General features: G+C 39.3%; 1 protein-coding gene across 2 annotated transcripts in view; it reads left to right on the top strand.

Moving 5' to 3' along the window:
* CRY1 (cryptochrome circadian regulator 1) overlaps positions 1-14,316 on the top strand; it is a 78,910-nt gene that overhangs the window by 33,104 nt on the left and 31,490 nt on the right. For both annotated transcript variants that reach the window (XM_062202967.1, XM_062202966.1), the window contains exon 2: positions 10,431-10,539. In XM_062202967.1, the coding sequence (XP_062058951.1) occupies positions 10,431-10,539 (109 nt within the window). The remainder of the gene's footprint in view (positions 1-10,430; positions 10,540-14,316) is intronic.

The following is a 14,316-nucleotide window of genomic DNA, read 5'->3' on the forward strand; positions in this document are numbered from 1 at the left end:
TTCTAGGTCACTGATATTTTACCCTGAATAAACTTTTTTTTAAAAAAAGATTTTTATGTATTTATTTGAGAGGCAGATTTACAGAGAGAGAGACAGACAGACAGACAGACAGACAGAAAGATCTTCCATCTGTTGGTTCACTCCCCAGATGGCTGTGTTGGCTGAAACTGGACCTGTCCAAAGCCAGGAGCCAGGAGCTTTTTCCAGGTCTCCCATGTGGGTGCAGGGGCCCAACCACCTGGACCATCCTCCACTGCTTTCCCAGGCCATGAGCAGAGAGCTAGATTGGAAGAGGAGTAGCTGGGGCATGAACTGGCACCCTTATGGGATGCCAGTGCCACAGGCAGAGGCTTAACCTACTATGCCACAGTGCTGGCCCCCCGAAAAAACTTTATTAACCATTTTACAAACCTTGTTTATTTCTTTGACAGTGTTATCCATTTGTATCTCAAATATTCTACCATAGTAGGTACTGTTGTATTTATGTACATACATACTCAATTTCTTTTTGTAGATATTAAGTATTGGAACCCTTATATATCTATATTTCATAAATTGAATAAAATTATGTAAGTAATAAGTATCACTCCTTAGAAGGCATTTTAGGAATTTTGTGAAGACATTTTTGGTTGTTATATGATTGGAGGGTATAAGTAAAATTAGTAAGGAAAGGCCAAGGATAGAAGACTTCTTTCAGAGTATTCTCGCAAAATAAACAGTTGTCCTGAGTCCTGCTTAACTTTCTTCACAGTGCTTGATGTAAGTGAAAATCTTAACAGAATTTTCTGAATCTAAAGTCTAAATCCATCTCTATATATAAACATTGTGTATTTTCTACACAATTTAAATATAAACTGAGCTTTCCTGGAGTGTATTTAGCACTCTGTAAATCAAGATTATAGCTTGTTTTGTTCAGAACTTTATTAAAGTCTTGTTCACTATTTAAGGAAATCGAGTTTGAGTTGCCAATAACATCACTGTATTAGTTTGTTTTTGTAGCTATTGAATTTGAAATTATTGTATATGTAAGTATAAGTATTAGACTAATTCAGTGTTTGCTTGTATAACGTCCAGATGCTCAGTAATAGAAGTAGATGTTACTTCTTTTTAAAATATAAATGACCTTTAATTTCCTCTATATGTAATAGAAAAAAATTTTATTATTAATGCTTTAAAGTGATGTATGTGGATATGTTATTTATGAATTTTATTTCAGGGTTTTAAAGAGAACATTGCAAAATATATGTTATAAAACATAACATTGTGTCAGGAAATAGATTTATGGCTTTTAGAGTCTGGCAGATGCAAAATTTGCTTTTAAAATATGTGTCATCTTTATTGAACATTAAACTATTCTCCATAAAAATGTATATCACAAATATCTCAATAATTTGAATAACAAATTAGATGAAAACACTAAAAATTGTAACAAACCAGAAAAAAACAAGCTTATTTAAACTTGACTCAGCTTAGAGACACAGAATTTTAAATTTAGAATTTTGAAATCTCTATATAAAACATTATAGACTTTGATTAATGACTGAAAAATCTCCATTTTTTGTCTTTATGATAGCTAGGATTCTAATTTTTTCTAAATTTTACTCATTTCATTTGGAGGATAGGAGATAGACTGCATGTGGTTTTCATGATTTTAGTTTGTTGTTTAAATCCATTCTCTAGGGTCTGCAATGAATGTTTTGGTTAAGATATTCTAAGAGTAGTTTGTTTTCATTGCTGAGCAAATGATAGGATATATTTTAGAACATGAAGTACAGAGCCAGATGGCTTTATTCTTGTATGATACATATTAATTCATAACGCCTTGTTTTCAGCAGCAGAAGGATTATTTGTATCTTTCCATTGCCTTTTTTAGACTTTTTCATATAGACAGAACTAGAAATTCTAGTTATATAAAGCTGTTCCAGCACAGGCTGGAAAGTAGGTCATTCTGACGGGAGTATACTAAACCGCCCATTGGTTGCTATAGCAATGACCTACTTTAAGAAACTATTACTGTTGATTCATGTTGAAATCATCTTTGGAACTGGTATAAGGAAGTTAAATGAATATAATTTTTTATATAATAGCAATAAGTAGTGATCTCTGGAGAGAAAAAAATCCTTTAAAAATTTAAAGTGAAGAACTACCATTTTCTTACCTAATACTTCTTCAAATGTGTTTTAAAGTGATCCAGTGAGTATTGTAATTAAATAACATGAGAACTGCTTCTATGTACACAGTACAACTATGCAAAGGATATAGTGAATTTTACTACCATTTGGTCTGCTTAAAAACAAATCTAGGCGCAGTGGGTTTTAAAGCCTTGGCGTAACACGCTGGCATCCCATATGGGCGCTGGTTCTAGTCCCGGCTGCTCCTCTTCCGATCCAGCTCTCTGTTCATGGCCTGGGAAAGCAGTGGATGATGGCCTAAGTTCCTGGGCCCTTGCACCTGTGTGGGAGATCCATAAGAAGCTCCTGGCTCCTGGCTTTGGATCGTCTTAGCTCCAGCCATTGCGGCCATCTGGGGAGTGAACCAGCGGATGGCCGCAATGGCTGGAGCTGGGCTGATCCAAAGCCAGGAGCCAGGAGTTTCTTCCAGGTCTCCCACGTGGGTGCAGGGGCCCAAGGACTTGGGCCATCTTCTACTGCTTTCCCAGGCCACAGCAGAGAGCTGGATGGGAAGAGGAGCAGCTGGGACTAGAACCGGCGCCCATATGGGATGCCGGAATTTCAGGCCAAGGCTTTAACCCGCTGGGCTACAGTGCTGGCCCCGAGTTGGTACTTTAAATCTATGCTGTTGGAGATTTTTTAAATGGTTGTATTATGGAAGAATTATATGTTCAGAGATTAGTTGTTTCAGAGTTTTTTTCTTTTGTGAGATAGAGTTAACAGACAGAGAGGGGACAGGCAGAGAGAAAGGTCTTCCATCCACTAGTTCACTCCCTGAATGGCTGCTGTGGCCAGAGCTGGGCCAGTCCAAAGCCAGGAGCCCAGAGCTTCCTCTGGGTCTCTCATGTAGGTACAGGGGCCCAAGCACTTGTGTTGTCTTCCTCTGCTTTCCCAGGCCATAGTAAAAGAAGTGGATCGGAAATGGAGCGGCCAGGAGGCGAACCAGTGCCCATTTGGGGTACCGGTGCTGCAGCACTGGCCCCAATTCAGAGTCTTAATTGTACTATGCTTTGTTGATGAGTATATTCATTCATATTGACCTTGTCACTGGGAAACTTTTCTTTCAAACTTGATTTAAAGTCACATTCAAATGAAGTTAGGAGTTCAAAGTGCTTTTGTGTGTATGTGCATGTACCCAGTGAATTTATGTTTTCTACTGTCATGCCCAGGTATTTATGGAAATACATGCATGTGGGGTTTGTTAAAATAAAAATTATTTTCAAGGGAAAGTAATAATATGTTTAATGAATATTTTCCAAATGCTAGGGATTCTTCTATGTGAATTTATACTGTTTCTAATTCTTTCCACAAGACAACCCTACTAGGTTATTTTATCCTATTTCTAATCATTTCAACAAATCGTAGAGGGAATATGATGAAATTTGTTTGCCAAATACAGAAAACAAAACAAAGGTTAAGGAAACTGTAATTAGGAATGAGACACATAATTTGAAATCCAATGGAAGGGCTTCATACACACACACACACACACAGAGTCATCTCTTGGTGTCCTTCTATCCCTGTAGATACCAAAATGTGTAAGTGCTCAAGGACCTATAATTGCATGTAACATTAAATTATCTCTAAATTACTTTAAACAGTGTGATGCTATGTAAATAGTTATATTGGCCGGCGCCGCAGCTCACTAGGCTAATCCTCCGCCTTGCGGCGCCAGCACACCAGGTTCTAGTCCCGGTAGGGGCGCCAGTTCTGTCCCGGCTGCCCCTCTTCCAGGCCAGCTCTCTGCTGTGGCCAGGGAGTGCAGTGGAGGATGGCTCAAGTGCTTGGGCCCTGCACCCCATGGGAGACCAGGATAGGCACCTGGCTCCTGCCATCGGATCAGCGCGGTGCGCCGGCCGCAGTGCGCCAGCCACGGCGGCCATTGGAGGGTGAACCAACGGCAAAGGAAGACCTTTCTCTCTGTCTCTCTCTCTCTCACTGTCCACTCTGCCTGTCAAAAAATAAAATAAATAAATAAATAAATAAATAAATAAATAAAAACAAATAGTTATCATATTGTATCAATTAGGGAACAGTGATAAAAAAATTATCTCTCTCTCTCTCTCTCTCTCTCTCTCTCTCTATATATATATATATATATATATATATATGCCTGTTTACTTACAGACACCTTTTTAAAATTTTTTAAAATATTTATTTGAGAGAGGGGGAAAGGAGTAATCCCCCAAAGCCTGCCACAGTCAGGGCTGATCTAGGCTGAAGCTGGAGCCAGGAATTCAATCCAGATTTCTCACATAGGTGAGACTCAATTACTTGAACCATATAGCGTACTGCCTTCCAGTGTGTACATTAGCTGAGAGCTGATATCAGGAGCAGAGCCAGGACTTGAACCTATATATTTGCGTATAGAATACAGATGTTCCCAACTGCTAGGCCAAACTCCCTTCTTTAGTTGCAATTTTTTTTTCCAAACTAATTTTTCATCTGCGGGTAACTGTATCCATGAACTTGGAACTTGTGAATACCATGGACTGACTATATATTACATATACATGGTGGCTGTCTTATGTGGTACGATCTGAATATTTCTCTAAGATGCGGTATACATTATGTTCTTTGACAGTGCAGGGGACAGAGAAATTTCTTTTAAGAAAGGATTATTTCAAAGGCAGAGAAGGACAGAGAGAGAAAGAAAGGAAGAAATCTTCCATCTGTTGGTTCACTCCCCAGATGGCTGCAATACCTGGGCCTGGGCCTAGCTCTAGCTGAAGATGGGAGCCTGGAATTCCATCCTGGTCTCCCACATGAGTGACAGGGGCCCAAGTATTTGGGCCATTGTCCACTGCCTTCCTAGGTATATTACCAGGGAGCTGGATTGAAAGCAGAGCAGCCCGAATTTAAACTGGTGCTCCAGTATGGGATGGCTTAACTCACTGTACTACAACCCAGGCCTCCAAAGAAATTATTTTCAGCTGGAAGACTGAAGGTTAGTAGAATATAAACTTGAAAAAGATGAGAAAAGGGAAATTCCCCTGAAGAAATGGAAATTAGAAACAATATTGCAGGCCAGGGGAAGAGCAGGAGCAACCAGGAGATTGAGTGTGTGGAGAAAATAGTTTGGTTTAGTAGGAGGGCAAGGGGAGTGGGGGAGGAAATGAACCTGGAACCCTAGGTTAGTGGCCAAGCAGAGTAATTATTCTTTATTGTATAGGGGTGGGTCTTTGAAGACCTTTGTACAGGAAAACATGAGTCATGAAGATTTAATATTGTGTATAAAATGGATTAGAATGCTGAGAGATTATTGGTGGGCAGATCTATTTTAAGATATTGCAGTAAATAAAACAAGCAAGAGATAAGAACTAGAATTACTATAAAAAGAATAGAAGTGGGTGGGAAGAAGGGGGGTAAAGAGTGTTGGAGAACACTTATATAATAGTGCTCACTGTGGGCAGGTTGAGTTTTAAGAGCTTCATAGATACTAATTTATTTAATTCTCACAGTGATATGCAGTGGGTCCTATTACAATACCAATTTTACAGATGAAGAAATTAGATACAGCTTTCAGTATTGGTTGAAGTTTAGCAATCTGTCACTAGGCTTATTGAGTTAGGAACATCTATACAATGGAATATTTTGAAGTTATGAAAACTGATGTCATAAAAGTAGGCCTATTGCTTTGGAAATATGTTTGCCATATATGAAGCCAGGCTTACAGTAAATAGAGAATATATTATTTTTTCTGCTTTTAATGAATACATGCTGATTATCAATTTTAAACTTTTACAATTAAAAATAAAAGTGTATGTCTCAGGGGCTGGCGCCATGGCTCACTTGGTTAATCCTCCGCCTGCAGTGCCAGCATCCCATATGGGTGTTGGGTTCTAGTTCCAGCTGCTCCTCTTCCAATCCAGCTCTCTGCTGTGGCCCGAGAGGGCAGTGGAGGATGGCCCAAGTGCTTGGGCCCCTGCACCCACATGGGAGACCTGGAAGAAGCACCTGGCTCCTGGTTTCAGATCAGCGCAGCGCCGGCTATGGCAGTCATTTGGGGAGTGAACCAATGGAAAGGAGACCTTTCTCTCTGTCTCTCTCTCTCACTGTCTATAACTCTACCTGTCAAATAAATAAATAAAAAAGTGTGTGTTTCTCTCTTTCCTACACTATTAGAAATTTCCACTCCCCAAAGATAGATATTATTAATAGCTTAGGAAGTATCTTTCCAGGTATTTTCCTTATGCACATCTAAACATAAATAGATATGTGCAATGTAAATTTTGTTTTACCCACCAAATATGTATATAATTTTAAAGGTCATACTACAAAAGCTTGTAACAGAGGACAGCATCAGAGTGTCTTTACTCCATCCTTCATTTTTTTTGTTTCTTCACAGATCTTTTCTACTTAAAATGTTTGAGTTAAAAGTACCCATATTATTTCAAGTGCTTATGTTTGTACTGTATCTCTGTAACTTTTATGTGTAATCACAGGTGTAAATTATAGTATCTGTGGAAGAAAATATCACAGTATGGAAGAAAAACACCATACTTAAAACAGTTTCTATTGCTTTGTTTCCTGAAGTGCCAAAACAAAATTAAGTCTTAGATTGCAAAACTTTTTCCATTGTAACATATTACTTCAGTCCATATCATTCTGTAAAACTTGCTTTTGGCTCATTGAGTGTTTATTGAAAAGCATTTAAAATGCTTTTTCAGCCTGTGAACTAAAGAGAAATAAAGAGTAAATTATCGAGACTTAATTGTTTATTTTATGAATTCTTTTTTAAAAAAAAAAAAAGATTTACTTATTTATTTGAAAGTCAGAGTTACACAGAGAGAGAGAGGTCTTCCATCCGAAGGTCACTCCCCAACTGGCCACAACGGCCGGAGCTGTGCCAATCCAAAGCCAGGAGCCAGGAGCTTCTTCTGGGTCTCCCACGTGGGTGCAGGGGCCCAAGGACTTGGGCCATCTTCTACTGCTTTCCCAGGCCACAGCAGAGAGCTGGATCAGAAGAGGAGCAGCCGAGACTAGAACCGGTGCCCATATGGAATGCCGACGCTTCAGGCCAGGGTGTTAAGCTGCTGCACCACAGCGCCGGCCCCAATTTATGAATTCATTTTTTTTCTTTTCCAATCTCTTATACCATATGAAAGCATTTCCACAGAAAGGTTGAATATTAAGAAATCTTGCTAGTTATTACTAGCTTTGGTTTAGAAGATGCTGAAATTAATGGTACAACAGATTTGGGAGATTCTTTGCCTTGGGTTATCCCTTCAGGACATTTTAGTTTTGTCCTATTTCAATTTCAGGAAACTTAAAATTGCTAGAGTTCATTTAACTTCTTATTTTTGATTATAATAATTTAAAAAATTTTTTTCAAAATATTTATTCAAAACAGTAACAGAGGGGTAGAGGCAGAGAGATCCTCCCTTCTCTGATTTACTCTTAATGCCTACAAGGGCCAAGTTTAGGCCAGGCTAGGAGTCAGGAACTCAACCAGGTTTCCTACATAGGTGGTAGGGACTCAAGTACTTGGGCCATCTTCTACTGCCTTCCCAGGCAAATTAACAGGAAGCTAGATTACAAGTGGAGTAGCCCTCAAATTGGCACTCCAGTATGGGACACCTGCATTATAAGCAGTAGCTTAACCCTCAGTGCCACAATGCTAGTCCCTAAAAACTCTTATCTTTGTTCTATATAGAAACTGTTTCTTAAAAAATACGGAGAGTGGAGGACTCTTCTTGACAGGCAGATACATAAAATTCGATGCTTCCCAAAACCCAGATGCTTTTATGTTGTTACGTATCTAACAACTGTTTTCTTCTCCAAAGTATTTGGTAGTGATGGGTTGGGGTAGGGGACTGAGTCTTAAGGAGGTGACTCCAAATAAAGACAAAAAGAGAATGTGATGAAATATAAAGGTGAGAATAGGAAGGTTTGTTTTATGTGAAACGTCCTAAGATAAAATGGCAGGACATCTAACCTCTTCATGAGTATAGAAATGTTAACTCTCTAAGCTGTAGAGATGGTGACCCCTAAAGGGGGAAGCATATCAGATTTAAATAGTATTGCTTACGTCACTAATAACTACAGTACTGAACTTTTTTTGTGAAATGATGGGATTTGAATGGACAAAGAGGACAAAATAATCTGAGCAATCTTCTAGAATAATACTGTCCAGTAGAACTTTCTGCAGTTATGTGGTGGTTCTATATTTGTGCTATCCAGTATGATAGCCACTAGCCACACATGTGGCTGTTGAAGACTTGAAATGTGTCAAGTATGACTGAGGGACTGAATTAAATTTAAATGGTTACATGTGGATTTAGGTTACCATATTGGACAATGCAGTTCTGAATTATGCTTTTTGCTGCCTTTAGGTCGCTCCTCCCCATAGAGAAACGTTATCACCATTCTCAAAGAACATGCGGCCTGTAGAAAAGGCAGACAAATATTTAACCTTCAGATGACAGAACATAAAAGAAGCAAAGTAGAGAGGAACTAGGATATGTCTAGCTGAGAGGAACAGAGTCTAGATGAAAATTAACATAAAGCAAACAGTGAGGTTGAATCTTTCAGGTGTGACAGCTCTTTCAGATTTGCTTTTGGGGACTGCTCCGTGTCTTCACAATAGAAAATACACAGTGAACAGTCTTCTGGTACTGCCCCAGAATTTTTCCAGCTATTTGTCATATATTAACCATGTTAGTAGCCCTACTCAATCCTTGAAGCCCTTTTTTTTTTTTTTTTTTTCTTTTTTCTTTGTAAAGGTAGAGTTACAGAGAAAGGAGAGACAAATATCCTCATCTGCTGGTTCACTCCCCAAATGGCTGCAATGGCCAAGACTGTGCCAGGCCAAAGCCAGGAGCCAAGAGCTTCTTCCTGGTCTCCCCCATAGGTACAGGGGCCCAAGGCATACCAGCAGGGAGCTGGATCAGAAGTAGAGCAGCTGGGACTCCAGCCACCACCCATATGGAGTGCCAGCACTGCAGGCCATGGCCTAACCCACTGCGACACAGCACCAGCCTCTCGAGGCCTTTTTTAAAAAAAAAAAAAATGAGTATTTTAAGGGCAAGCGCTGTGGCATAGTGGGTAAAGCCACTGCCTGTGGCACTGGCATCCTATAAGGTATGGGCACTGGTTCGAGTCCCAGATTCTGGTTTTTTTTTTTTTTTGGTTTATGCAACTTTATTGAAGAAAAGTAAATCAATTACTAATTGAGCTATAGGTTGATCAAGTCCCAGATTACCCCTGATCCACCTCCCTGTTAATTTTCCTGGGAAGGCAGCTGTGGGTAGCCTAAGTACTTGGGCCCCTGCAACCACGTAGGAGACCTGGAAGAAGTTTCTGACTTCTGGCTTTGGATTGGCCCAGCTCCAGCTGTTGCAGCCATTTGGGAAGTGAACCAGTGGATGGAAAATCTCTCTCCTTGTCTGTTTCTCTCTAACTCTGCCTTTGAAATAAATAAATAAATAATCTTTTAAAAATTAATATTTTGTACACTGAGTTAATACCACATCGTTTAGCATCTATTTTTTAGCTTCTTTTCATTGATTAGATTAAAAGCTTGAAAATGGATGCTGCAGTTTCTTTCTCAGATAAGAAAATTATTTATGTGCTCACAGTCATTAAATAGGGTTGGTGTTGTGGCACGGTGGACTAAGCAACCACTTACAACTCCTGTATCCCATATCAGAGAGCTGGTTTGAGTCCCAGCTGCTGCATTTCTTTCCAGAACCCCAGCAAATGGGCCTGGGAAGCAGCAGATGATGGCTGAAGTACCCGAGACCTGGCCAACCACACAGGGTACCCAGATGGAGTTCCTGGCTCCTGGCTTCTGCCTGGCCATTTGGGCAGTGAGCCAGCATATGGAAAATCTCTCTGTGTCACTCTGCCTTTCAAATAAATAAAGAAATAAATCTTTTTTTAAAAAGTTTAATTTTTTTCCCCTGTAGTTCTAGATTTTTTCAAGATTATTTCATCAAGTTTAAACAATGAAATAATTATTTTAATTGCTGTGATAGTTTTTTATATAATTTTTATGTTTATAAATTCAATTTTTGCTAATAGTCACTTATTTAATAGAAATTTGTGATTTAATTCAGGAATGCACTAAAATACTGGGAAAGTTGTACTGTAATTTAAAAAATATAAATGTGGTTTCTGAAAATGCTAATTTATATGTTAGACCTAAGAGGTAATAAAGTGATAAGGTTGGCATTTTAACTTTTCAAATAACATAATTTTGCAATATGTTGTATCTTATAAATATTTTTAAGAATTTTATTATTTTCTTCTCTGTAGATTTTTGCTTCAGTGTCTTGAGGACCTTGATGCTAATCTGCGAAAATTAAACTCTCGTCTGTTTGTGATTCGTGGACAACCAGCAGATGTGTTTCCCAGACTTTTCAAGGTAATTTGAAAAGTATTTACATAAAATAATAACACCTTTAGCAACGAAGATAACATATTTAGCAAACAAAGCTTTTTAGTTATTTAACTTAAGCTTGTATAACTTATTTTTAGACTATTTAACTTAATAACTTAAATAACTTTAGCTTATTAAGTTGTGAAAAATATTTTTTTAAAGATTTATTTTTTTATTTGAAAGGCAGTTATATGGGCCGGCGCCCATATGGGATGCTGGCGCCACAGGTGGAGGATTAACCAAGTGAGCCACGGTGCTGGCCCCAAGTTATACATCTTAAGATTAAAAAGCACTTCTTAAACACAATGTTTTGGACAAAGGACATCATACTGAATTTCAGAAAACACCTAGAATTGAATAATGATGAAAAAAATTAAGGGGCCTGTGCCATGGCTCACTAGGTTAATCCTCCGCCTGTGGCACTGGCATCCCATATGGGTGCCAGTTCTAGTCCCAGTTGCTCCTCTTCCAGTCCAGCTGTCAGCTGTGTCCCGGAGGGCAGTGGAGGATGGCCCAAGTGCTTGGGCCCCTGCACCCGCATGGGAGACCAGGAAGAAGCACCTGGCTTCTGGCTTCAGATCGGCACAGCGCCGGCCATGGCGACCATCCTGGGAGTGAACCAATGGAGGGAAGACCTTTCTTTCTGTCTTTCTCTCTCACTGTCTGTAACTCTACCTGTCAAATAAATAAAATAAAGGCAGTTACAGAGATGCAGAGGCAGAGAGAGAGAGGTCTTCCATCTGCTGGTATACTCCCAAAATGGCTGCAACAGCTGGAACTGGGCCAATCTGAAGCCAGGAGCCTGGAGCTTTTTTCAGGTCTCCCATATGGGGACTTGGGCCATTGTCTACTGCTTTCCCAGGTGCATTAGCAGGGAGCTGGATTGAAAGTGGAGCAGTCAGGACTGAAACTGGTGCCCATGTGGGATGCCAACACTGTAGGCAGTGGCTTTACCTGCTATACCACAGTGTCAGTGCCATGAAAAATATTTTAAAATAAAAGTTATATGCATTTTTTCTTAATGAAAAAGTTATACATGATGAAATCATGACAGTGGAAAAATAATTTATAATGGAAAGTTAATTTTTCTTCTGCCTTACACTGCTAGTTCTCCTACCAAAAGCAATAACTACTACCAGTTTCTTATATAGCCAATTAAAAATATGCTTTATTTAAACAAGATTGTATATGTGCATTTATTTACATTTGTACCTGTGTGCTTTTGTTACTGTTCCCTTTTTAAAAACCTGGTTGACAGCACATTGTGTATACCATTCTGTTCTGTTCTATTCTGTGCTCTATTCACATAATCATGTATTTGGGATATTGTTCATATTACTTTTAAATGGTTCCATAGTGTTCCATTGTGTAGATTTACAATAATTTCTTTATCAGGCTTTCTATTGAACATTTAGTTGTTTTTTTTCTACAAGCCTTTTGCTGATACAAACAGTGCCAATGAATATCCTCATTTACATGTGTGTATCTTTGATCACATGTGCCTATACATTTGGGATAATTCTTAGAAGAGGACTTTCTGGGTCAAAACAGTTATCATTGTATCAAAAATGCAAAACTGTATTTTTTAACTTGGTAGAATCTTATAAAATCGCTTGATTTTAGTCCCTCCATTTTTCAATTGAAAAAATTAGGCCTAGAGAGATTAAAGGAGTTGCCCAGGATCATGCAGCCAGCTCATGAAAGTGCTCAAACCAGAAGCTAAGTTTTCTGTCCTTTTTATATGCCTCGTTCCTGTTTATTATCATTAGAATTCCTAATGTCTCCCTGCTTCTTTTTGCAGCTGTTCGATTCATCATATTTAAACAAAAATTTATTTATCTGGAAATCAGAGTTAGAGAAAGAGGGAGAGAGATCTATTGATATATCTTCCATCTGCTGGTTCACTCCCCAAAGGGCCACAACAGCTGGGGTTGGCCCAAGCCAAAGCCAGGAGCTTCTTCCAGGTCTCCCCCATGGGTGCAGGGGCCCAAGCACTTGGCCATCTTCTACTGCTTTTCCAGGCACATTAGCAGGGAGCCAGATCAGAAGTGGAGTAGCTAAGGCATTGCAGGTGGCAGCCTAGGCCATTCCGCCATGTTGCTGGCCACCATCATATTTTTAAAACAGCAATGTTTCTTTCTTTCTTTTTTTTAATTCAAAGATTTGTTTATTTGAAAGGCACAATGACAGAGTGAAGGAGATACAGAGAGATCCTCCATCTGCTGGTTCATTCCCCAAATGTCTATAGCAGCTAGGCCAGACCAAAGCCAGGAGCCCAGAACTCCATCCGGATCTCCCACGTGGGTGACAGGGGTCCATGTATTTCATCTATCTTCTACTTCTTTCCCAAGTGCATTAGCAGGGAGCTGTATCAGAAGCACAGCAGCTGGGACTGAAACCAGCATTCTAGGATGCTGGCATTCCAAACAGCAGGTTAACCTGCTGCGGCACAATGCCAGCCCTTCAAGTTAGAATTTAAACTAGGTTGTCTACAGCCCATACCACCCTCAACACGCCTGATCTCCTCTGATCTCAGAAGCTAAGCAGGGTCGGGCCTGGCTAGTACTTGGATGGGAGAATTTAATCCAAGTATTTGGAAGAATTGTGACAAGAAAGTGTATCTGAAACAATGATAACAGTTTATCCACAACTCATGAGTGTAAAAATGTGGGCATTTGCCTCAACTCTAACTCTAAATCTGTTTGGTGTAAGTAAGAATTTAGTCAGTTTTTTTTTTTTTAAAAAGGATTCATTTTATTTATTTGAAAGAATTAGAGAGGTAGAGACAGAGAGAGTGAGAGAGATATCTTTCATCTGCTGGTTTACTCCCCAAATGGCCACAACAGCTGGAGCTGAGCCAGTCTGAAGCCAGGAGCCAGAAGCTTATGGGTCTCCCACATAGGTAAAGGGGCCCAAGCACTTGGGCCATCCTCCACTGCTTTTCCAGGCGGAAAAGGAGCTGGATTGGAAGTGGAACAGCTGGACTTGAACTGGCACCATTGGGATGCCATTGCTATAGGCTGGGGCTTTAACACACTGTGCCACATCACCGGCCCCAGATTTTAGTCTCTTTAACATAACAGAATTTTTATTTACTTGGGTTTTTTAATTTATTTTTAGAATTTATTTGAGAGACAGAAACAGAGGAAAAGCTCTCATTCTCTGGTTTACTCCCCATATGGCTTGCAATAGCCAGGATTAGGCTGGGCTTAACCTGGAGCCAAGACATGTCCAGGTTTTCCACATGGGTGACAGAAACCCAACTACTTGAACCATTTACCACTGCTTCCCAGGGTTTCTGCATTAGCAGGGAGCTGGTGCCAAGTATCAAATGCAGGTATCAAACACATGACAATGGACATCTTAAACTGCTGGTCCTGCCCTTTTTACTTTTTTGTGAACAAATTTTTTTCAAGCCAACAAGTCTTTTCTGTTCTTTGTTTTGAGATTACTTCTGCCTAAAGTAGCATATTATCAGATCAAATTATTTTCTGCAGTTAGATGATGTCCTGTCTTGTCAGTATGGCAAAAAGGCATGGGTTTCTACATGTATCATAAAATACAGATGCATGAATGCATACATAAAGTGCTTTTTTTGATTTTTCCTCTGGCTACATACAGGTCTATAAAAAATGCCATTTATGAAAACTTTCAGATTTATTTACTGTGTCTGGAACTGTAAAGAAAATTAATGTTTTGATTTTTACTTTTTGTTTAGAGGAACTACAGGCATGTATTTTAAAAAGTAAGTCTAAAAAGTTA

Source organism: Lepus europaeus, chromosome 10, assembly GCF_033115175.1.
Source record: "Lepus europaeus isolate LE1 chromosome 10, mLepTim1.pri, whole genome shotgun sequence".
NCBI lineage: Eukaryota > Metazoa > Chordata > Mammalia > Lagomorpha > Leporidae > Lepus > Lepus europaeus.